The sequence below is a fragment of the Botryllus schlosseri genome, chromosome 14 (genome assembly GCF_051294905.1).
Source record: "Botryllus schlosseri isolate E-star chromosome 14, Bs_hap1, whole genome shotgun sequence".
NCBI lineage: Eukaryota > Metazoa > Chordata > Ascidiacea > Stolidobranchia > Styelidae > Botryllus > Botryllus schlosseri.
The window spans coordinates 3,659,668-3,684,459 of record NC_137249.1 but is presented as its reverse complement, the minus strand read 5'-3'; the positions used below and the strand labels follow the sequence as shown (position 1 = coordinate 3,684,459).

Below are 24,792 nucleotides of genomic sequence, written 5' to 3'. Positions count from 1 at the left end.
TGGACTTTTTGAAGTAGGCTACCCGCTATCTAAATGTCCAAGATGGATTGTGATTTCACTGGTCTGCTTCATGACTTATCAATGGCTGAACTCCAAGAGTTGATGGACGACGAGACCAAAATCAACCAAGTCATAATGGACGACGATCGGTTCAAAAGAAGCAAATTAGACAAGGAAATGGTGATGGCGGAAAATCGCAGCATAGCCGACCATAATCTCGGCAAAGAACCAGAGCTGCTTCAGAAGAAAAGCGATCTCGGCATGAAATACGACGCATTACGAGGACTTCACGAATCTTACCAAATGAACCGTGGAAAAATGGCGTCATTATCAAAGGAGGATAACCTGGACTCGATGCTAGCAGTATTACAAGCTAAGCTTGCGGAAACAGAGGAACAGACTGAATCTCTAGCAGAAAAGCTTTATGATAAACATATCAAGGCTGACGATTTCATTTCAGAGTTCAAGCAAATTCGTAAAGCCGCACACACTCGGAGAGCAAAGGTCGATAAAATGAGAGAACTAATTTTAGATATGAGAAGAAGGGAAGTACATAACCCTCCTCCTCAGCCCATACAGCGTGCCGATAGGCCTGGCTCATTTCCAAACGTAACCAGACAGCACCCAACGGGCGACCTGCCGTACCCCCCACCTGGTGGATACACTGCGGCGCCACACGGTGCCCCGGGATATCCAGTGCCACCACACGGCATGCACCAGTCATCATCCTATCCACAAACTCACCAAGCATACCCGAGTCAGCAACAATACAGCAATTATAAGTGGTAAATAGCTAGGGCTGGCTGTCATTTATGACATCATAAAAAGAACGAAAAAAAGTGTCAGTTTCAGTACTCTGCGAGTCATCTTCCAATGCTCGACTCGAATTATTAGAATTAATGCTAAATTCAGATTCGAGTACTTGAATATTTTTGCCTAGCTGCATACATAACCCAGGAGTGTGATCAATTCTCTATTAAAAATAATACATTCATATGGAAATCAACCCGAATATTTTCTGCTTTATTTAATTAAATATGAAAATATCTATCTCTATCTATCTCTATCAATTTGGTGTGTTACCAGACAACAATTTCATGTGTTGAAACAGGGGTCACCAAATGCTGAAATGATTACAGTTTCAACATATTGTTGTTATTTTCAAATGAACTGTTCTCCTGTGCCATCAATATTCCTCACCCGCTTGAACGACTTTAGCCATGGCAACAGCATTCCATCGAGGGAAAATCAGTTGATATGAATTAGCATTTTGCCTTGGCGCGCAATGGCCTAAAATCTGCCAAGACCGATCGATGGACGCTTAGTAAACGGCTTGAGGCTTCGCCATGAAATCAAGCTTTATGTGGACATGGTCTTTCAGCTAGTCGCGTTTCTCCCCAGCCGGAATATCAATTCCGTAGTCGCTGAAAAGCGTTGCCAGATACCGTACACAAGCCCAGAGTTCAGAATAAAATGAAATTGATCATCATGATTTGGTTTTATTTGTATTCCTTTGATAAAATATTACTTCTTTCGTGGTAGCTGTGCCCGTCGCGTATGTAAGATAACACTGCGTTGTACTAATATGAAGTTTTAAAACGTGGTTGCTAAGCTGTAGCCTATTTTATATCGATATTGAATTGATGCCACTACAAAATTTGGAAAGTGGCCCTCGATGGGTTTTAGGTTGGTAAAAGGATACCGGGTAGCCTACATCAATTCATGGTAACGGTTTATTTAACTGTGATACTTCAATCCAGTGGAGGCGTTTCAGATCTCCAGACAGCGCAGGGTGTACGATATTGACAGTGTAAATTCGACTATCTCTTAATAGGCCTAACTATTGTTTTATCTTGTGCATCAATACAGTATACGCCGCATTATTCATCTGGTGATTTTTGCAGGTCTATTTTCACATTCGACTTCAACATGGTCTAGAGCGGTGGTTCTCAAACTTTTTTAGACGCACCCCTCATCTATGACAGTAAAAAATTTCGCGCCCCCATTATCGTCACATCACAAAGCAAGCAGTCCCAACGGATTGTTCGATCGCATGGAAGTTATGACTGTTGATCAGAGAAATCTCAAATATGAAATCTGGGCTGTACAAATATCACTAACTATGATGCGTTCACGCCTCCCAGTTTGAGAACCACTGGTGGACTCGGGCAATAAATATATCATGACGGTATGGGATTTGTCGCTTTGTATTCAACTGATTTTGAAGGGTCAGTCGGAAAGTTTCTTTGGCAGACCGTCATCAGTCTTTTTAGGCCTTGGATGTACTTCCGTTGTGTTTCGTCATTGAGTACATGGGCTATCTGTTGGGAGAAGATCTTTTCTCTTCCCGTCCTAGCGTGGATGCCGACCATGGTGACGCCAATCGGCCAGGGAGCGTTTCCAATAGCCATTTGTAGATAGACGTCGTTCGCCTGTAAATGTAATCCTGGTTAATGCAACATAGATTGTAGCTCAATGAGGAGCAGTATGTTAAGCTTAAGCACTCTCTTCGCCCAGATTTTTCGAAATTTGACGCCATATTTTGTGATACGGTTGTTTATATACAAAGGTTCCTTCAAATTATCTACATGTTGCTGACGATTATTCCTGACGAGTGTCATCCCAAAATATTCTGATTCATTTCAATATGAATATACTATTGAAGTAGAATAATGAAAAAATGCTTGGTCAGGTCGAAATAGTAGCTACCGAAGTGGAATCATGATATATATAGTTCCTGGTAGAGTTCAGATAGTTGGTGAAAGTGGTGCTGCTTAAGTAGAATAATGAAACATTTCCTGGTAGAGTCGAGATAGTTGCTGACTGCACATTGCACAAACTTTCTGGATGGGCCGAGATAGCCAACGTTGATGCTCCTCAAGTATATTTGAAATGGTGGTCAAAGTAGTCAACGTCGGTACAGAAGTAGAAGTAAGACTCTCAATTTCTCTCAAGTAGAAATAGCAATTTCCAGGCCTAGTTTGGCCTAAAAAAACTCAAGTAAAAGTAGCAGTGGTCTCAAATCAAAACCAATTACGGAAGTAGTGAGAGAAGGCAATATCTACTTAGGGTTACCATATTTTGAGATCCTAAAAAGAGGGCACTTTTTACAGATCACAAAACATGAAGTAACATGATCACGGGGAATTTGGAAATTTTACTGATGTGTTGACTAAAAAATGTCATTTTTTTTATTCTGCTGCCGAATATGACCCACCTCAAAGTATTGTGGGTAGGTTTGACCTTTTTCAGATTTCACATATATTATCGCATATATCAGTCGTCTCTGTACGATTGCATGGATCTCAACAGGGCTGTAATGACTGAGTCACGATTTTTTGGTGATTCGACTTTACCCGAGTCATTCTTTAAATGCATAAAATGACACGACTTGAGTCAATTTGTGTAATGACTCTCGAGTCATTGTGCATGACTCAAGACTAGGACAGACAAGACATTGTAACTTCGAAGAATAGTAAAGTCACCACACGATGGGTATTTTGTCTATCAGTCCTGAAACTTGGAAAATAAGGCCAGAAACTGTTAGGACTGAGGAGAATTTCGATATTATGAATGCAAGTCATGCTATATCACTGGAGCAGAGTTGAATAAAGTGACTTGAACCAGTTTGAACTCAATATTGAACTGTGAACACCAGGGTTGTAACCAAGTCACAAGGCTCCGAGTCGCAAGTCAATCTCAGTTTTATAGTTTTGACTCGAGTCAAGTCGAGTCATTTTCAATTCATCACCGAGTCCAAGTCATCGAGCAGAGGGTCGAGTCCGAGTCATGGTATTATGACTCGAGTCGAGTCCAAGTCATTGTGTTGACTGCCCAGTTTCCAGTTAAAGGCTTGTTAAATCCACTTTTTATAACTCTGTTTGGTGATAGCGAATGGTTCGCATTTATAATATACTAATTTTTGTCATCTTTAGCAGTTTCTGGACGCATTTTCAATTACCAGTACCAATATTTGAAATCCCAATAGTGCGATTACTTTACTATTCCTCAAAATTACAATGAAACGCCGGTATTGGCCTCCTGAGTCTCGAGTCATGTGCAATGACTCGAGTCCAAGTCGAGTCAATACACAAATTCACTCGAGTCGAGTCATTCCCGTATGTTGAGAAAATGACTCGAGTAAAGTCGAGTCATCTGAAAAACGTGACTCGAGTCATTACAACCCTGGTGAACACAATGACTTGGAATCGATTCATTACTCACTGACTTGGACTTGACTCGGTGGCGAATGGAAAATGACTCGGGTCATAACCATAACACTGAGATTGACTTGTGACTTGGTTACAGCCCTGGATCTCAAAGCTATAAAGGAGGACATATGGTAAAGCTAAATCTACTTGAAGTACTTCGTAAAAGTTGAAGTACTTTGATACTAACCACCTCTGAATAGTTCCCGGTAGAGTCAAGATAGTTGCCCAAATGATTGCTGATCAAGTAGAATAATGAAACACTACCTGATTAAAGCCTATGGCAGAATGGAACCACATTTTTCCTAATTCGTACCATCGCAAGTTTACATACCGCAACGTAATCTCTCTCCAAGATGTGTTTCGTAATTTTAGTCAAGTACGCCAATATGTCCGATCCCACTTTCTTTTTCTTCAAAAGCATGAACAACGGCCCGAGGTAACCCTGCGTCTGCTTGTGTATTGCCAGTTGGGTCCGGACTTGAATCTGCCTTTTTTTCTCCGACGGTACGCTGTTCAGTTCTTGAGCCCATACTTTGAGAAGAAACTATCAGCGCATACAGGCGGCATTAAAATGACGAAAATTGGACTGGTTTCATGAATTAAAGTTACCTGGAGTGTTTTCAAAATCACTTCTGTGTTATGGTCCTCATTGTCTTTATCAAGTCCCGCTTTCATTTCCTGCATGTAAGAGAGGGCTGTAATCACTCGAGTCGCAATTTCTTGGTGACTTGACTCGAGTCTAATTATGTATTGACTCGACCTGTACTCAAGTCTTTGCGCATGACTCAAGACTAGGACAGCCAAGAAAGATATTTCATTGTAACTTGAAAGAATAGTTGAGTTACATCATTCATATTTTGTTTTCAGTACTGGTATATGAAAAACAGGGTCAGAAGCTGTTAAAGGTGACGAAATTAGTAGCATATCTTATGAATGCAAGGCGTCCAAAGCACAGGGTTGTAACCAAGTCACAAGGCTCCGAGTCACAAGTCAATCTCACATTTATAGTTTTGACTCGAGTCAAGTCGAGTCATTTCAATTCACCACCGAGTCCAAGTCAGCGAGCAGAGGGTCGAGTCCAAGTCGTTGTGTTCACTGCTCAGTTTCCAGTTAAGTCTTGGTAAACCCACTTTTTATAACTCTGTTTGGTGATATCGAATGGTTCACATTTAAAATATACCAATTTTGCCCACTCTTAGCAGTTTCTGGTCGCCTTTTCAAGTACCAGTACCAACAGACGAAATTCCAATAGTGTGTTGGCTTCGGAATTACAATGAAATGTCGGTCTCGGCCGTCTGAGTCTCGAGTCAATGACTTGGTTCGAGTCATTCGCAATGACTCGAGTCCAAGTCGAGTTAATACACAGATTGACTCGAGTCGAGTCATTTCCGTATTTTAAAAAATCACTCGAGTCAAGTCGAGTCATCAGAAAATTGTGACTCGACTCGAGTCATTACAATCCTGCCAAAGCATAGTTGTAAAGAATTGGTTGGAACATGACCTGAACTCAAAACTGAACACAATGACTCGGACTCGACCCTTTGCTTCATGACTAGGACTTGCCTTGGTGGTAAATTGTAAATGATTCGACTTGGAAAGGAAAGGACGTAGTTTATTTTTGTCCTTGATGTTTTTTGCAGCTCATACACCGACTCATGATACACATACACACGATCTGTGCATATGCATACCATGAGTGCATGATGTGCATATGCCACTGGACAAGGAAGTGCAGATATAGCCTTTACGGCTTTCTAAGTCCTGCACCACCCCTCCATGCTATCCCAGTAATGCATGAGCGCCAAGCAGGGAAGTCATGGATACCAGTGTTACAAATCAGGTCTTTGGTCTGACCCGGCCGGGGATCGAACCCACGACCTACCGATCAAAAAGCCGGACGCTTCACCATTACGCCATCCTGTCGGTGACTTGACCCGAGTCAAAACCATGAAAGTGAGATAAACTTGTGACTTGGTAACATCGCTCGTAAGATATTTAGTAAATTTACTTCACCATTCGATTTTTTACGATTCTGTTGCTATTCCTACTGTTATTGGCCTAAAGCAACGACAAATGAGTCTGCATTAATATGAAATATACACAAAAGAACACCAGTATCTTAAATTTGAAAATGGACAATCAATTGAATACACTATTACTCACCAGTAACGATTCTATAGTGACACCATCATCTTTGATTACAAAACTGGACTCTCCCTTACCGCCGTGACCATTCTGTTCTTTAATGATTTTATCGAGATCTTCTTGTTCAAGTTGCCCCATAGCGTCCTAACACATTAAGAACAATCAGGTTGTATTAGTACAATGGTATAATGGTGGTATTTCTATGCCATACTTGAAAATCATTTCTTTGGCCTTTGTTAACTTCAGGAGTCATGATTTCCAGTTTTCGCAGTCGCTGGAAAGCTTCATAATCAGATTCCCCAAAGAGACGCGTTGGTTCATTCCTTTCGCGTAACCTTTTCACTACCTGAAAGTACATAGCAATTGAAACCTTCAATTTGTCAGCCCAACTCGCACTATGTAATGAAACATGATTTTAACACAATTCTATTCGAAGTATAGGTTATACAGCAACTGTGTCATATTTGATCAGCAAGCTGTCCTGCCATCTGATGAGCGTGGCGTCAACTGCAATTGTGATGCAAAATGAAATGGCATCCCGAATAACTTGAGATTTGAATAATATATTCATATTGAAATGAACCCGAATATTATAGGCTGACACTCGTCAGCAACTAGTAGAGAATTGGAAAGAACATTGTATAGGCTATCAACAATTGTATCAGTAAATATGACGTCACAAGAATGAAATTTCGAATAATCGGAGTGAAGAGAGAGCTTTTAAAGTTTAATGTGGGCCTACTATTTTTAGATGGTACAGGCACAGACTTCGTTGGCATATTTTGATAAATGCCGACTCCAAGGCACCCAAATGAAAGTGCGAACGGCTTCTCCCGACTTGAGATTTGAGAGGCATTGACTTTTTCTCCAGCGCTTAAATCTTGTAACTTCAATCAAATATATATTGTATTACAGCGATGATGAAATATAATCACTTGTGGTGAAAGTAGCCAGGGTTTGTACTCAAGTAGAAGTAGCACCATAAATTTCTACTCAATTACAAGTAGAATAATGAGTTCCCAGATATTTCAAAACTACTTGAAGTGGAAGTAGGCAAAGAAGTAGTCTGCTGAAGTAGTTTCAAAAGTAAATTTAGACAAGAGAGAGCATAATTTCAGCAATCAATCGGACGTGTCTACATTTGAAATTTCAAGGTGCTGCATCTCTGCCACCAACACAACAGGATTAATGACTTTACAAATGGGCGAAATTTTCCAACGTATATTCGGTTCCTGTGATTCAGGGGCTATTCTGCCAGGTTGCGATGACAATTTCACTCGTAAAGTGATGCAAACATATCAAAACTACTTTGAACTTTACAAAATTTAAGACGTCATATTTTGCGATACGATTGTTGATATACAATGTTCTTTCCCATTCTCTACTATTTGATGACGATTACCCCTGATGAACGTTGGCCGAAAAATTTGGGTTCATTTCAATATGAATATACAATTCAATTGTATATTGAATTTCTGTACCTCCAAGAAGCCCTGAAAGTTGTTTGGCATAAAAACTGGATTAAGTACTGTATTGCAAGTTAGTAATTGTCAAGTTAGTATTGTCAAATTCACTTGAATGTTATACAGGATAGGCTTATAAATACCTCTTGTCTTGACAGTGTCATAGGTAGCTTGCCCTTATCTGGTCCAATTCCTGCTAATGAATCGGACAGTGAAATTCGCCTCTTGACCGTTTCAGGTTCTTCCCTGTGAATATTATGTCGTCTTTCATAGTCTTCCCGTTCTTTCTCGGCCAAATCTCCTCTTTTGAAAAAACCTTTCTTTCCCTTTGAAAACGACATTTATTATAACAGGATAGTGCATCAAAGAAGATATACATTCAAACTAAAATTTTCTGCGAAAAAATCTGATGTAAAGCAACAAGAAAAAGTTGGTATCGATTTCCTTTCAGCATTGAAATTGAGAAAACTTCGAAGGCATGTCTCTATATTATAAAGCCCATAAAATTAGAATGGGAAACTTCATGCATTTTTTTATGACTTATGGAAACAATAACCGGGTGATCATGATATATATACTTACATCAAGTATTTTCTTATCTTCAACAATCTTCCTCTTGCGACTGACTTCACTATTCAATATGGCTGCGAAATCCATCACCGAGGAAATAGTTTCTTATGCTAGAGAACAACGACTGTATTAGTAAATTATACATCAGCATCACCACTATAATCGACCATCAGAATCTCCAGCTCTTTTTTGGATTCCGAACATCATTTGTCTCTCCCAATATTTTTGTCAATAATTACTTCAATTACCAGGGGGAAGTAGGCAGAATATAATAATTAACCTGATGTCGTGATTATACCAACTGTAATATCTATCCTACTGAATATATTCAGACATTGCCGACATGGTAAAAGAACGGTGGCGATAGGTATATAATAGGCAGCATGGCTGGCACTGGCACTAATTATTAACAATGGTTTCATTCATGTCCTTTTCCTTCATTAGGCCAAATATTTGACGTTTCGATTTTTTTTTTTTTTTTTTTTTTAGGGGTAACCTGGAGGAACCGCAGTAAAACCTCCACCCCGTTACGCTTGTGGCAGTATCATGGCATCACACCATGAACTATCCACAAGCGCCTTTAATAGGTCACTCCTGGGTCCAAACCCAGACTGGAATCGGTGGTTGTTTTCGACAACATGTTGTGCGTGCCAGACGGATTTCCCGCGTGATTGGAAAATTTCATCCGCGTGACGGAAATATTTTTAGTTCTGATTCGATACTGAATTACTTATTAAACGTCACAATGTGCTGAAATAGACCTGGTATACGCCGGACTCGGGTTACGCCGTATATTCGCTGTTGCGCAAATGCCATGCTTGCTTGTGTTCATTGTGAAGCGCAAGCGCCTTATTCTGTATTTGGACTCTGGTATCACTTTGTGACGTCATCATAATTCATTAGTTGGCGTGATCTGATGATAATGCTCGCGTGACGTTGCGCGTGCCGTTGCCACCGATTCCACTCTGGGTCCAAACGTACCCAAGAGCTCCCATCTTCAGGTTACTTCTGGTTGCTTTCCCTTCTGTGTTTCTCTCACTTTTGGTACTAGCAGCTGTCACAAGCAGGCTTTGGCTGGGGGCGTCTGCGGAGGCTTGTCCCGCCGCCACCATGCTTGTGACTGGGATACTGGCCAGTCAAGCTGACGAGATCCCGGGGGTCGGAGCATGACGGCCTGACGGCCATACTTCTCCTGGGTGTGCAAGTGATTGGAAGTATCGGTTGTACCACAAGGGTTCCGCATCAGCCAGGCCGATGCTTACCTTAATACAACCAAATCCTCCGTTTCGATTCCTTCCTTTCTTATTATAGTACCTCTGCCCTGTGGTGATTTGTGCCGAAATAAATGAATGAGTAGAGAGGAGCAAACTCTCCATTACCATTTCGCAAGTCATAACAAAAACAAAAACTTTTAGGGGTTTCGCTACCACTGTGATTCTATTAGAATTTTTGGCGAAAATCGGTGATTGTGTGAATCATGAAAATATACTTGGGTGTCATTACATTTTGTGCTTTGGAAATTACATCGGCATATTCAGGAACCTCTTGCCATACTGTTTCTTGGTGATGTATTCAATGACAAATGCACGTAAACGACCGTTTTCGGGTGTATTTCCAAGTATTATGACGAAAAAACAATTTTAAGAAGACGAAGAGATACCTACTACACAGCCGTTTGACTGAATATTTTGCAGTTGAATCGTAAGAAATGTGTCGGTGATAACGCTCAACAGACCATGTCTATCGACTATCCTTGGGTATAAATATATTTCGAAGAGTGCGGGAATGATTTGACACCGGCGGCTGCTACGAAGAATCATCATTTTCTCGAATATATGATCACGACGAATAGTAGAACACTTTTTTAAAAGATTTAGGCTCCGGACTCTACATACATCTCATTAGAATCGAATTGAAATCGGACATTTTCGAAATTTCGGTAATCCGGACACAATTAGGGCCCCAGTTCGACCCTTGGGACCTCGACTTGAATAATGATTTTGGTCTCGATAGAAGCGGCCAGACTGATAAAATCCATTTCAAAAAGAATTGGGCTCCGGACTCTACATATATCTCATTAGAATCGAATTGAAATTTGACATTTTCGAAATTTCGGTAATCCGGACACAATTAGGGCCCCAGTTCGACCCTTGGGACCTCGACTTGAATAATGATTTTGGTCTCGATAGAAGCGGCCAGACTGATAAAATCCATTTCAAAAAGAATTGGGCTCCGGACTCTACATATATCTCATTAGAATCGAATTGAAATTTGACATTTTCGAAATTTCGGTAATCCGGACACAATTAGGGCCCCAGTTCGACCCTTGGGACCTCGACTTGAATAATGATTTTGGTCTCGATAGAAGCGGCCAGACTAGTAGAATCTATTTCAAAAAGAATTACGCTCCGGACTCTACATATATCTCATTAGAATCGAATTGAAATTTGACATTTCCGAAATTTCGGTAATCCGGACACCATTAGGGCCCCAGTTCGACCCTTGGGACCTCGACTTGAATAATGATTTTGGTCTCGATAGAAGCGGCCAGACTAGTAGAATCCATTTCAAAAAGAATTACGCTCCGGACTCTACATATATCTCATTAGAATCGAATTGAAATTTGACATTTCCGAAATTTCCGAAATCCGGACACAATTAGGGCCCCAGTTCGACCCTTGGGACCTCGACTTGAATAATGATTTTGGTCTCGATAGAAGCGGCCAGACTAGTAGAATCCATTTCAAAAAGAATTACGCTCCGGACTCTACATATATCTCATTAGAATCGAATTGAAATTTGACATTTTCGAAATTTCGGTAATCCGGACACAATTAGGGCCCCAGTTCGACCCTTGGGACCTCGACTTGAATAATGATTTTGGTCTCGATAGAAGCGTCCAGACTAGTAGAATCTATTTCAAAAAGAATTACGCTCCGGACTCTACATATATCTCATTAGAATCGAATTGAAATTTGACATTTCCGAAATTTCGGTAATCCGGACACCATTAGGGCCCCAGTTCGACCCTTGGGACCTCGACTTGAATAATGATTTTGGTCTCGATAGAAGCGGCCAGACTAGTAGAATCCATTTCAAAAAGAATTACGCTCCGGACTCTACATATATCTCATTAGAATCGAATTGAAATTTGACATTTCCGAAATTTCCGAAATCCGGACACAATTAGGGCCCCAGTTCGACCCTTGGGACCTCGACTTGAATAATGATTTTGGTCTCGATAGAAGCGGCCAGACTAGTAGAATCCATTTCAAAAAGAATTACGCTCCGGACTCTACATATATCTCATTAGAATCGAATTGAAATTTGACATTTTCGAAATTTCGGTAATCCGGACACCATTAGGGCCCCAGTTCGACCCTTGGGACCTCGACTTGAATAATGATTTTGGTCTCGATAGAAGCGGCCAGACTAGTAGAATCCATTTCAAAAAGAATTACGCTCCGGACTCTACATATATCTCATTAGAATCGAATTTAAATTTGACATTTTCGAAATTTCCGTAATCCGGACACAATTAGGGCCCCAGTTCGACCCTTGGGACCTCGACTTGAATAATGATTTTGGTCTCGATAGAAGCGGCCAGACTAGTAGAATCCATTTCAAAAAGAATTACGCTCCGGACTCTACATATATCTCATTAGAATCGAATTGAAATCTGACATTTCCGAAATTTCCGTAATCCGGACACAATTAGGGCCCCAGTTCGACCCTTGGGACGTCGACTTGAATAATAATTTTGGTCTCGACAGAAGCGGCCTGGTTAGTAGAATCCATTTCAAAAAGAATTACGCTCCGGACTCTACATATATCTCATTAGAATCGAATTGAAATTTGACATTTCCGAAATTTCGATAATCCGGACACAATTAGGGCCCCAGATCGACCCTTGGGACGTCGACTTGAATAATAATTTTGGTCTCGATAGAAGCGGCCTGGTTAGTAGAATCCATTTCAAAACGAATTAGGCTTCGGACTCTACATATATCTCATTAGAATCGAATTGAAATCGGACATTTTCGAAATTTCGATAGTCCGGACACAATTATGGCCCCAGATCGACCCTTGGGACGTCGACTTGAATAATAATTTTGGTATTGATGGAATCGGCTAGACTAGTAGAATTCATTTCAAAACGAATTAGGCTTCGGACTCTACATATATCTCATTAGCATCGAATTGAAATTGGGCATTTCCGAAATTTGTGCACCCGAATTACAAATAGGGCCCCGCTTGACCCGGGGCTTCTGTTCGTCCAGCACTCTGTTGACGAGCAACTGATATTGTATAGCTAATTTTTGCGCATAAGTAATCTGTAGTAATGTTAGGGTTACAATACCTCCTTTAAAGAGGATTTGTCCTATTTTTTGACTATTTTGAAAGTGTCCCAGGAGGACGCCCAAATGTCCTTTCTTCAGGGTTGTAATGACTCGAGTCATGACTCGACTCCAGTCCGACTCGAGTCACGTTTTTCAGATGACTCGACTTGACTCGAGTCATTTTATCAAAATACGGAAAATATTCGACTCGACTCGAGTCAATTTGTATATTGACTCGACTTGTACTCGAGTCATTGTGCATGACTCGAACCAAGTCATATGACTCGAGACTCAGACGGCCAAGACCGACGTTTCATTGTAATTTCGAGGTACAGTAATCACACTATTGGGATTTCGTCTATTGGTACTGGTACTTGAAAACACGTCCAGAAACTGCTAAAAATGACGAAAATTAGTATATTATGAATGTGAACCATTCGATAACACCAAACAGAGTCATAAAAAGTGGATTTAACAAGCCTTTAACTGTAAACTGGGAAGTCAACATAATGACTTGGACTCGACTCGAGTCATAATACCATGACTCGGACTCGAACCTCTGCTCGGTGACTTGGACTCGGACTTGACTCGGTGGTGAATTGAAAATGACTCGACTTGACTCGAGTCAAAACTATAAAACTGAGATTGACTTGTGACTCGGAGCCTTGTGACTTGGTTACAACCCTGCCTTTTTTTAAGATTTTGTCCTATTTATTGGCGAATTATGGTTAAATAGAGGGTGAAATTCGACTGAAGTACAGTACATCGGCACCGGAGTAACGTTCCGGAGGACATTCCGGGAGCTGAGCTGGAAAGTCGACATTTTTGTCTATTTTAGTCAATCAACGAAGAATTCAACAAAAGTGTGAATTTCTGGAGCCAAGTCGGAAAATGACCGTTTTTTAAAGTCAACCAACCACAAAGTCGGGAAAAATTTATCATTTTTCCCGATTTTACTCCGGTTATTGTAAGTCTGAAAATTTTGGAGATCTGTCCTCTATTCAGATTTCCGAAATATGGTAACCCTGATTAATGTATTAGATTTAGTTGAATGTGTGTTGTGATTGGCGCTTATCAACACTTCGGTCAAATGCACCCTCACGGTAATTTTATAAGGTTCGTATCTTTTCGGTTTTTTCCTCCTTCGCAGTTCTTTTTCTGGTCTCTGCTGGCGGCTTGGCTTTCTTGAGTTCGTCTCTCTCTTCATCTGGGCTTGTGAAGGCGCTGAGGAGCCCAGATAGACACATAGAAACATGGCAGTCCCGAGACTACAAATAGCAATCATTGGTGTCGGGACTATGATGCTTAGCACACTGCGCCACTCGCTTCCCCTGTATTGTGTTGTATTGTGATAGATATTTGTATTAATGAAATTTGGGGTTCCGTGAAGGTCTTCAAATTGGCGTATTCCGTGGGTTCTGCGGCTTGGTAAGGGTTATGATCAACTGAGCTGACAGCTTCACGCTTTCACCATTTAGGCCTACTTTTAATTCAGACAATACATCTTATGATCGGTATAAGGTCTGGTGTCAGACAAAATCCATCAGCGGTGTGTGGATGGCACGACGACGTAACTATGACATTTAAAATCATCAAATTATTAGGAATATTGCCACTGTTGTTAAAACTTGAAGGTTTCAGCACAAGTTTAACTCATTTCGAATTCAAGAATGATAATTTCTCTCAAATGGCTTCGACCCCCTTCAGATGATTTGACGCCTGCAAAGGGGGTGCACCCCCAGTTTGAGAATCACTGTTATTGAAGAAGAACTATTGACAGCAATGCTTGGGGCAACGCGGGGGTCGTAGCTGAAGCAGAGAATTGTGTACATTTTTTGCCCTTAGGGAGTCGGTTTCAGACTTCAGAGTCGAAATCACAATTTCACTCACATGAGAGACGGTAGCCGGAGCGAGTCGTCAGTCAGAGTCGCAATGTTGAGTGCAGTCAGGAGTGGAGGGCGCATCTAAATTGATGCGAGATCTCCAGCCCGCGCGGTATAGTTACCGGTTATTGGAAAGGGATCCAGTGTTGGGATCAAGTCACCACCTTCGAGTCACGAGTCATTTCGAGTCATTGCACATTTCAACTCGAGTCGGGTCAAGTCAATTTATTTTCAAAAGTGACTCGAGTCAAGTCAAGTCAAGTCAATCGATTTTGGAAGTGACTCGAGCCAAGTCGAGTGAAGTCACAATTCAAGTCAAGTTCCCTTTTCGAAGTATGGGCAATGGGCATGATTACGTCATTGCATTTTGCGAGCTGTCTGAAATACAGATTGAGTGGTCACTGGTCATTGATTCCGAACCGATGAACGAAAATAGAGTTAAATGTACATGCAAAAAGGCGCTGTATCGCTCACATATACGTAGAACGATTAAACCACGTAAGTAATTGCACAGCCTCAGTTTATACTTACCAGCTAGAATAGAAAATAGAGAATATAGAGAAACGAATTGATAAGATATGCAATACATTATCCATTTACAAATTGATATGATACAATTCGAGCCTGCGCCAATGGTTTAGGACTATTTAAACTATATATTCGAATTTAATCTCCTTAAACCGTTTGGTTAAGGTAAGAGCAGAGAACAGAAATGCAAATTTTGCTACTAAATTACTTTAGTACTTGTTTACGACAACGTAAGCTGTAAGCTTCGATCACTTCGATTGCGGTCACTTTATTTGTGAGAAAACAATGGAGGCTCAGTCAAACGAAAAAGGTGACGCGAGTCATCCCAGCACTGAGAGATACATTGTTTGAAGGCCCTTTTACAACAGTGCGGCACAGGAAGGATGATGCATAATGTAATGTTACGCGATTTATGGATCTATATTTTATACCTATACGCCTCAATCAGGCGTTGTTTTAAATTGAAAAAAATGAAAATATGAGGTGTCTCAAAACATTTTGTTTAAAACGTGTATAAAATGATATTTTTCAAAGGCTGGATGTCATAATTGTGTAAATACTTGAGAAAAAGATGCAGTATGAGCCGTCGGACCACTTACTCTAGCTAGATATAGTCGAGCAGTTTAATCGGTCCGGGCTCGTCATATTACGATTTTAGAATGAGGATGCGTGATTCGCAGAATACCACTTTTTAAATGTTAAACACCTTAATAGCTCTCAGAGAAATGGATTGTACTAGTCTAGCCGATTCCATCAATACCAAAATCATTATTCAAGTCGAGGTCCCAAGGGTCGAACTGGGGCCCTAATTGTGTCCGGATTACGGAAATTTCGGAAATGTCAAATTTCAATTCGATTCTAATGAGATATATGTAAAGTCCGGAGCGTAATTCTTTTTGAAATGGATTCTACTAGTCTGGCCGCTTCTATCGAGACCAAAATCATTATTCAAGTCGAGGTCCCAAGGGTCGAACTGGGACCCTAATGGTGTCCGGATTACGGAAATTTCGGAAATGTCAAATTTCAATTCGATTCTAATGAGATATATGTAAAGTCCGGAGCGTAATTCTTTTTGAAATGGATTCTACTAGTCTGGCCGCTTCTATCGAGACCAAAATCATTATTCAAGTCGAGGTCCCAAAGGTCGAACTGGGGCCCTAATTGTGTCCGGATTCCCGAAATTTCGAAAATGTCCGATTTCAATTCGATTCTAATGAGATATATGTAGAGTCCGGAGCGTAATTCTTTTTGAAATGGATTCTACTAGTCTGGCCGCTTCTATCGAGACCAAAATTATTATTCAAGTCGAGGTCCCAAGGGTCGAACTGGGGCCCTAATTGTGTCCGGATTACGGAAATTTCGGAAATGTCAAATTTCAATTCGATTCTAATGAGATATATGTAGAGTCCGGAGCGTAATTCTTTTTGAAATGGATTCTACTAGTCCGGCCGCTTCTATCGAGACCAAAATCATTATTCAAGTCGAGGTCCCAAGGGTCGAACTGGGGCCCTAATTGTGTCCGGATTACGGAAATTTCGGAAATGTCAAATTTCAATTCGATTCTAATGAGATATATGTAGAGTCCGGAGCGTAATTCTTTTTGAAATGGATTCTACTAGTCCGGCCGCTTCTATCGAGACCAAAATCATTATTCAAGTCGAGGTCCCAAGGGTCGAACTGGGGCCCTAATTGTGTCCGGATTACGGAAATGTCAGATTTCAATTCGATTCTAATGAGATATATGTAGAGTCCGGAGCGTAATTCTTTTTGAAATGGATTCTACTAGTCTGGCCGCTTCTATCGAGACCAAAATTATTATTCAAGTCGAGGTCCCAAGCGTCGAACTGGGGCCCTAATGGTGTCCGGATTACGGAAATTTCGGAAATGTCAAATTTCAATTCGATTCTAATGAGATATATGTAGAGTCCGGAGCGTAATTCTTTTTGAAATGGATTCTACTAGTCTGGCCGCTTCTATCGAGACCAAAATCATTATTCAAGTCGAGGTCCCAAGGGTCGAACTGGGGCCCTAATGGTGTCCGGATTACGGAAATTTCGGAAATGTCAAATTTCAATTCGATTCTAATGAGATATATGTAAAGTCCGGAGCGTAATTCTCTTTGAAATGGATTCTACTAGTCTGGCCGCTTCTATCGAGACCAAAATCATTATTCAAGTCGAGGTCCCAAAGGTCGAACTGGGGCCCTAATTGTGTCCGGATTCCCGAAATTTCGAAAATGTCCGATTTCAATTCGATTCTAATGAGATATATGTAGAGTCCGGAGCGTAATTCTTTTTGAAATGGATTCTACTAGTCTGGCCGCTTCTATCGAGACCAAAATCATTATTCAAGTCGAGGTCCCAAGGGTCGAACTGGGGCCCTAATGGTGTCCGGATTACGGAAATTTCGGAAATGTCAAATTTCAATTCGATTCTAATGAGATGTATGTAGAGTCCGGAGCCTAAATCTTTTAAAAAAGTGTTCTACTATTCGTCGTGATCATATATTCGAGAAAATGATGATTCTTCGTAGCAGCCGCCGGTGTCAAATCATTCCCGCACTCTTCGAAATATATTTATACCCAAGGATAGTCGATAGACATGGTATGTTGAGCGTTATCACCGACACATTTCTTACGATTCAACTGCAAAATATTCAGTCAAACGGCTGTGTAGTAGGTATCTCTTCGTCTTCTTAAAATTGTTTTTTCGTCATAATACCTGGAAATACACCTGAAAACGGTCGTATACGTGCATTTGTCATTGAATACATCACCAAGAAACAGTATGGCAAGAGGTTCCTGAATATGCCGATGTAATTTCCAAAGCACAAAATATAATGACACCCGAGTATATTTTCATGATTCACACAATCACCGATTTTCGCCAAAAATTCTAATAGAATCACAGTGGTGTTTCGCTATATTGTATGTGTCACAGGTGACGGTCATTTTTGACCGGCTTACCGAGCATTAAATTTGGTAAAACGGGTATCAATCGAAAGCTGACTCTGCACTGATTACGAAAATATAAATTTTATTCCGCTCGTGGCCCTGGAACTCCCACAATCAGCCTCGAATTTTTCATTGTTAGGGAGATTGGCATTGGGACGCAACAATGCTGTCTGGTGAAACGAGAGAGTAGCTCAAGAGCAAAAGAGCCAGAGAGCATTGTTTTGGTAAGTGCTGCCAATTTAATTCATAATAACTAGTCGACTTTGTGAGGCTTCGTCACGTATGGTCTTGCTACTGATTTAATATTTATTCATTAATTATGTTCACGGTGGATTTTGTTCCATCATTGTATGCTTGGTCGTTAGGCTACTATATACTTCTTGATAAGGGCTGGGCAAAATCCAGTACCTGAGTGATTCGATTCTGAATCATGCTTCGAGTATCCCTCATTATGACGTCACACCAGAATGTACTATGTCACACTGCAAATATGTACCTTTTATGCAACCACAGGGAGTATAATGGCTGTTATCCGTCACATTCAAGATACTTTGGTATTTTTTCGACCATATGCCGATTTCATTGCACTTCTTGACAATCTTGTGGGTTGATCATGACTTCAGTAATGTGTTATTTCCAGTAACGTTCGTAGCTTTCTACTATGTCTCGTATGCTGCGACACGGCCAATCACGGTTTCAAGGCTTCTCAGTGGAAAATAGTATCGAAACTATATAATTCTCGTTAGTAAATTAACTTTCAGTTGCGAGAAGCGTATAATTCAGTACTCAAAAAAATCGTCTTTTACAACTCAACTCGACTCGAATCATTAAAATTAATACTCGATTCAGATTCGAGCACTCGAATCATTGTGCTCAGCCCTAGTAATGACTTTATTAATTTCATCTTCGTAGATGCTGCGTCCCATTGAAAACGCGTGTATTACATTTTCAGTGACAATTGACACATCAAGTGTCGTTATTTGATTTAATCCTCATAGATAGGCTATCATTAGACTCGGTGATCCAATCACTTTCAATCTATCGTGTAGCCTATATTGCATATATTCTATCCAGCCTTCGGAAATTGTTCCCGTGAACGTGAATCCTCACTTCGGAGCCGCTTTTTCCGTTCACTAGATATTGTTCGTCCTTTCAGAGCCTGTATTGTTCTTCGTTTGATGTCACCTTGATCTAATCTAAAATCACGTAATGTCACAGATAGTATCGATTATAGCGATCGAGTTCAATTTTCTGTTACACAAGAAAGTTCATTTGGTTTCTCATGCTCAACTACAATTTCCAGACGGCACAGATATTGAGGCATTCGCTGAATTTCAGGCTTCAAGCATTGAAGCCAGTCAGTCAGTCAGTCAGGTTTATTAATATTTTCATCGTTTCAAAACATCACAAGACTGCGATACAATGAAAAGATAGGAGGGTGTCGAAACAACTTGGAGTAGCCATTAAGATCAGACACCCACCTTAGCCTAGGCGAAGTAAATAAGAGGCATGCACACTGAATGAAAAGTAATGCAGAGAAATATAAGACGCAAGCGACAAAATGGGGTGGCATGTGGCGGAGGGCGAGGTCGATGTTAGGTCGTGGTCCGGTAATCCTGAAGACTGGCTAGTGTTGATTTAGAAGAAATTGCTTGTATTTCGACTTGAATGCGGACATGCTCGACGACTGACGGATAGCCGGCGAGATGCTGTTCCCCAATTGGGGTCCGGCATACTTGATAGAGCAATGCGTTTTCTTGTATTCAGTCCTGATCATATGGTAGTTGTTCTTCGTTGACGCGCGTGTGCTGTACTTGTGCGCTTTTGTCTCCGAGGTGAAGTAGTCCTTGAAATTTGAGGGACATTGACCGCAATGGAACTGATACATAAACTTGGCAATTTCTAGCTTCCTCATATCTTCTAAGTTTAGAACACCAAATCTTTTGAGAAGCGATTTATCAGTTGCACATCCAGGCCCCCGTGGGGCTTTGGCAATGATACGGATGATCCGATGTTGAAGTTTTTGCAGTGGGTCAATTGTATTCTTGCAGGCAGCACCCCAACAAAGAATTCCGTATTGTAGCCTAACTTTGATAGGAATAGAGAGTTGAAGAGTATCAACAGCACGCTGACTGGCAGAATGTAGCTAAGGCGGCGAAATAGACCACATACCTTCGATAGTCGTGGTTTGAGTGATTGTATGTGACTCTTCCAGGACATGTCCGAATCCAGTAAAACACCAAGGTATTTGGCGTTTTTAGTGTTGGAAATTGGTTGGCCAGCGATGTCAACGGTTAGGTTATCGCAGGAGTTCACGACCAATAATTGGGATTTCGCAGCATTAACCCGAAGGCTATTATGGGACGTCCACTCATGCACTTTGGGCATTTGATCACTGGTGACGGCATTCAAGCTTGCGGTAGTAGGTGCGTGAGATAGGAGGTGAGTATCGTCAGCGAAGAGTGTGGTATTCAATGATGAGGTTTCAAAGATATCATTGACATATAAAGTAAAAAGGACAGGTCCAAGAACAGAGCCTTGCGGAACACCACAGGTAACAAGGTGGGGGGAGGACAAAGTGTTGGATATCGAAACCATTTGATATCTCCCAGTAAGGTAGCTTTTCATGAGCTCTAGTTGTGGACCCCGGAACCCGTAGCGCGCCAATTTTGAGAGAAGAATACTGTGATCGACGCAGTCAAATGCTTTTTTTAAATCAAGAAAAATGCTACATCCCACACTTCGTTTCTCCAAGATGTCACAGTACTGTTCAGCCACTGTTAGCAGGGCATGCGAGGTTTGATGTTTTCTGCGGAAGCCGAATTGTTGTGGAGAAATGATAGACATCTTGGCGAGGAACGAAGACAGGCGGGAGAGGAGCAATTTTTCGAAAACAATTCCAATACACGGTAGGACAGATATAGGTCGGTAGTTGGTGACATTAGTTCTATCTCCGGCTTTGTAAACCGGGACAACTCTGGCAGTTTTCAGATAATTCAGATAAGCCTATTTTGCATTAGAACCTAGTGGTCCCAGAAAATACTAGTGATGCTGCGAATGTTCTTTTCACGGTCGTGATTGGTATGCAAGCCTTGGATATTCGCAAACGAATCTTGAAATGTGATGCGCTGTGAAGATTTTTGTGAAATAGCTTACCTAGCATATAGTCGAAAATGTTACGTCATTGATTCTAGGGAATTTTGTTTGAAATATCATACGATATTACGATCGTGGATCATATGACATATCACTAGCTAGCCAGAGCAAGGAGCTTGTACTCTTGCGCAGTGACAGGGTTGATAAAAACACAAATGTTATTCACGTCCCGCAGTGCAATATCGCTCCAGGGATTCGAATAGTCTGTGAGCCAGACTTGGACACTAGATAATTCTAGTTAAAGCGGAATGACGGTATCTATTTTCTTAAATGGTTCGTTCGTTAGTCAAATTCTAGTTTAATTTGTGAAATTTTTCTACTCTCTAATTTCTGGTTTTCCCACAAAATATAACAGTGCGAAACGCGTCAAGCTTATTGCTGCACAGACATTTTGCACTCTGATTTGATATGAACTGAACTTGAATCAATTAACAATTCAGTAATCCTAATCTAATTAGCAACGACCTGTGCAGCTGTAGTGCTAATTCCAATATAATTTACAAGAAATGTAGCTACAATTCTGATTCGCTAGTTGTCAGTCTACTCTTGAGCACTGTAACAGCACCTGGAGTGGCGGGCCGAAACTACCCCCGGTTTTAACAGACTTCATACAACGTTGCAGACTATCCCCAAGTCGTTTCGACACCTTCCTATCTCTTCATTAAATCAGTCTTAAAACGATTAGATATCAATAAGCTGGCACTGACCGAACATTCAGCTTTAGTCACATTGTCGCGAGACATTGCCAGCAACATCCTTTTCAGACAAAAAAGCTAAAAGTCAATTATAATCACACACGACCCTAGGCGATTCGAAAGTATGTTTCCGTTTTGTAACGACCAACTGCAAGCCTTGGCAACTATACAAACCACAGGGAGTGGCAAAAAATTTCTGAAATCCCACAACCTGTTGCTGAACTCACACAAGCACATCAGACTGTTCAATTTGCACGGTACGTGTTTTGATTCCAAATTTCAAAAAGCAGCAGACAGCAGAAACACAGTTCGTCGTTTGGTTAGTAGCGATGAAAACTGGAACAAGAACGGCAGCCTGGGACAGGAAAAAGGATGTGCACATAGACCCAACAACGCAGCTGCTGATATCAGGAGTTTAACCCCTATAAAAATGAGTAAAAAGTAACCAAGAGTGTGAAGTTTTCAGTTCAAGTTTGAATCTCCGAGCAGCCCAGTACCGGGTCACCGACAGTACAAACAAGGACAGCAATGGATTATGAGGCGGAATGTTCACAATGATTACATCTACCAGTATGTAAAAGTGATAATCCAGGATTTTTTATCAGCATCGAAAACAGGAGTGAAGTGGATGGCAGTCATGTTACAAATATTTCAAAGCGTGCTTGATAACGTATAAGATACAAAAGACACCAGAAAATACTTTTCCGTCACCGAAAAAAAGGCTAAAATCAGTCACTAAAACCAAAGAATCAATAACTGCAGAACCGATCGAGCCTTTTCTGAAATAATACAGAACAACCAAAGAAAGGAGGTTGGAACGCATCAGATGTAGTTCGTCACACCATTATGCATGTAACGGAAGAATTATTCCTTTTTCTCTTCTACGTCCTCTTCCTCTTTCTTATCACCATTTTCCTCTACTTTGGCTTTCTTTGCTTCATCAGCTTCATCCTAAAGAGTAAAATTTACATTATTACATGCCGATTGTGACAAAATATCATGCAACCATAATCTCGTAATTGAACGATACCAATAGCCGTGAATGACTTCAACGACTGCAGTTTCATAGAACTCTTTTAAGAACAACATTAGCAGGCTCACGAACCATAAACATATCGATCAATACAGCATTTCCGGAATAGAGCACGCACATCCTGCTGAATATGACACCAGGAACAGAGCAGTGCAACGGACCAAGAATAGCATAATTTGAATTGGCAAACATGAGAATCAGAGTGAAGCGAAATTTGACGGCCTTTGGTAAACTTTCATGCAATAATATATTCACATTGAAATGGATCTAAATATTTTCATGATCTATTAAAAAACGAATAAATCATGCAGAAGTGCTGTTTTACATCTAAATACACTTACTTTGTCCTCTTCGGCAGGTCGTTTTGTGGCTTCTTTGTCTTCAGTTTTAGAATCATTCAGTTCTTTTTCTTGCGACCTTGTCTTGGCATCTTCATTGACACCACCTTCCTTTTCTAGGAATTCTTTGCCTTCCTGTAAAACCAGATCACCATAAATCGAGAGCACAAACTTCCCAAGCTCGACGCTGACATAATGTCATAAGAGAATATAGATATACATGCAACTAACCACAAACTTGTAGCTTCTATACAATGACAGACATAAATGAATTGAATGTTATACCTGAGCTGTCTGAACCATGGTGTTGTCTCTTGCAATTTTGTCGGCACCATTGTTACCATTCGAAGCTCGACGCTGACATAATGTCATAAGAGAATATAGATATACATGCAACTAACCACAAACTTGTAGCTTCTATACAATGACAGACATAAATGAATTGAATGTTATACCTGAGCTGTCTGAACCATGGTGTTGTCTCTTGCAATTTTGTCGGCACCATTGTTACCGTTTCCATTAGCGGGAGCATCACCAGCACCGCCATTTTCACCGTCGGTCTTCTTGTCAGTTTCTTTCATCTGATCCTTAAGTTTTTGTGCCAGATCCGGACTTTCCTTTTGCAGATATTCCAAGCCCTCCTACCATGGCGATAAGAGGGATTTTAGTCACCATTCCACTGATACAATCCATACCGCGGTCGACAATGATGCAGTATATTCTCAAAACGGTCTTATTCGCACTAAATCGTAACGAAACGCAAGATATAATCAAAGAGGAAACGATATAATGATATATAGTTAATGGTTCCAGATATACTTGTAATATCAGCGACCTTCTTCATTCGGCACGAAAAATCGCGACAGACGCGATATCAGACCCGCGCGCCGCATTACACTCACCAGACGGACGCCATTTTTCTCTAACAAATCGCGCAAACGATACTCGGCGTTGTCATAACGCAAAATCGTGACAGAATTCAATCATAATCCTTCCTCACCTTGGCCGTAACTTCCATAGTACCGTCCCTAGCGACTTTTGGGGCTTCGGTGGCCATGATTTGGTATGAATATTCTGTCACGAAAGAGTATAAATGAGCGACAATGGAGACCTTTCTAATTGCTTTGTGAAACAGCGCGAGCGACCAGACAGACTGAATAAAACGTCATTCGCAGGCTAAGAAATGAGAGACGCTAAAAAACCGCTTCTGTGAGCAACACATGTGAAATACGAGTGAGATAATAAAAGATAGAGGATTTGTCACCGCGCGTTGACACCACGTGACCAAAATGCTTCAAATACGGCAACTTAACTTAAATATTCTACTGCGCGTCGCGCATGACGTTATCCAATCAGAACGCGGCAATACCCGATATTTGCCGTAGTAGCGGAGTAAAACCGAAACAAGTCAGCCGTGATGGAGCGCGATTGGTCAGTTTGTAGAGCGCCGCGTAAATGAAAACATCTGTTTACAAAA

The 24,792-nt window shown here is 40.9% G+C and overlaps 4 protein-coding genes across 9 annotated transcripts in view; 1 reads left to right on the top strand and 3 right to left on the bottom strand.

The window, feature by feature from the left end:
• LOC145455240 (uncharacterized) overlaps nt 1-9,667 on the bottom strand; it is a 158,244-nt gene extending 148,577 nt beyond the window's left edge. For 5 of the 6 annotated variants that reach the window (XM_080333186.1, XM_080333189.1, XM_080333188.1 and 2 more), the window contains exon 1: nt 9,652-9,667. The gene's annotated coding sequence lies outside the window, so the exon portion shown is untranslated. The remainder of the gene's footprint in view (nt 1-9,651) is intronic. The other variant, XM_080333185.1, reaches the window with a different exon arrangement.
• Nucleotides 33-8,513, bottom strand: LOC145455251 (pre-mRNA-splicing factor 18-like). The gene is made up of 7 exons (XM_080333200.1): nt 8,402-8,513; nt 7,963-8,145; nt 6,568-6,702; nt 6,375-6,500; nt 4,821-4,889; nt 4,543-4,755; nt 33-2,432 (listed from the first exon to the last, which is right to left on the bottom strand). The coding sequence occupies exons 1-7, from the start codon at nt 8,474-8,476 to the stop codon at nt 2,181-2,183; spliced, it is 1,053 nt and encodes a 350-aa protein (XP_080189326.1). The 5' UTR covers nt 8,477-8,513; the 3' UTR covers nt 33-2,180.
• Nucleotides 34-2,191, top strand: LOC145455252 (vacuolar protein sorting-associated protein 37B-like). Its single transcript, XM_080333201.1, has one exon. The coding sequence runs from the start codon at nt 34-36 to the stop codon at nt 787-789; it is 756 nt and encodes a 251-aa protein (XP_080189327.1). The 3' UTR covers nt 790-2,191.
• Nucleotides 9,668-22,188: 12,521 nt separating the features above from the next.
• On the bottom strand, nt 22,189-24,504 carry LOC145455256 (uncharacterized). The gene is made up of 4 exons (XM_080333205.1): nt 24,316-24,504; nt 23,771-23,956; nt 23,319-23,450; nt 22,189-22,895 (listed from the first exon to the last, which is right to left on the bottom strand). Exons 1-4 carry the CDS (start codon nt 24,370-24,372, stop codon nt 22,809-22,811), a joined length of 462 nt encoding a protein of 153 aa, XP_080189331.1. The 5' UTR covers nt 24,373-24,504; the 3' UTR covers nt 22,189-22,808.
• Between the last annotated feature and the right edge of the window lie 288 nt (nt 24,505-24,792).

What these genes read in the sequence shown, in the direction of transcription:
- LOC145455252 (XM_080333201.1), top strand. Translation starts at nt 34, where the DNA reads ATGTCCAAGATGGATTGTGATTTCACTGGTCTGCTTCATGACTTATCA.
- LOC145455251 (XM_080333200.1), bottom strand. Translation starts at nt 8,476, where the DNA reads ATGGATTTCGCAGCCATATTGAATAGTGAAGTCAGTCGCAAGAGGAAG. An exon ending in GCCAAAGAAATGATTTTCAA is followed by an intron (nt 6,501 to 6,567) that starts GTATGGCATAGA and finishes TTAATGTGTTAG; the next exon opens with GACGCTATGGGGCAACTTGA. An exon ending in TCACTATAGAATCGTTACTG is followed by an intron (nt 4,890 to 6,374) that starts GTGAGTAATAGT and finishes TCTTACATGCAG; the next exon opens with GAAATGAAAGCGGGACTTGA.
- LOC145455256 (XM_080333205.1), bottom strand. Translation starts at nt 24,372, where the DNA reads ATGGCCACCGAAGCCCCAAAAGTCGCTAGGGACGGTACTATGGAAGTT. An exon ending in CTATGGAAGTTACGGCCAAG is followed by an intron (nt 23,957 to 24,315) that starts GTGAGGAAGGAT and finishes TCGCCATGGTAG; the next exon opens with GAGGGCTTGGAATATCTGCA. An exon ending in CCATGGTTCAGACAGCTCAG is followed by an intron (nt 23,451 to 23,770) that starts GTATAACATTCA and finishes CTGGTTTTACAG; the next exon opens with GAAGGCAAAGAATTCCTAGA.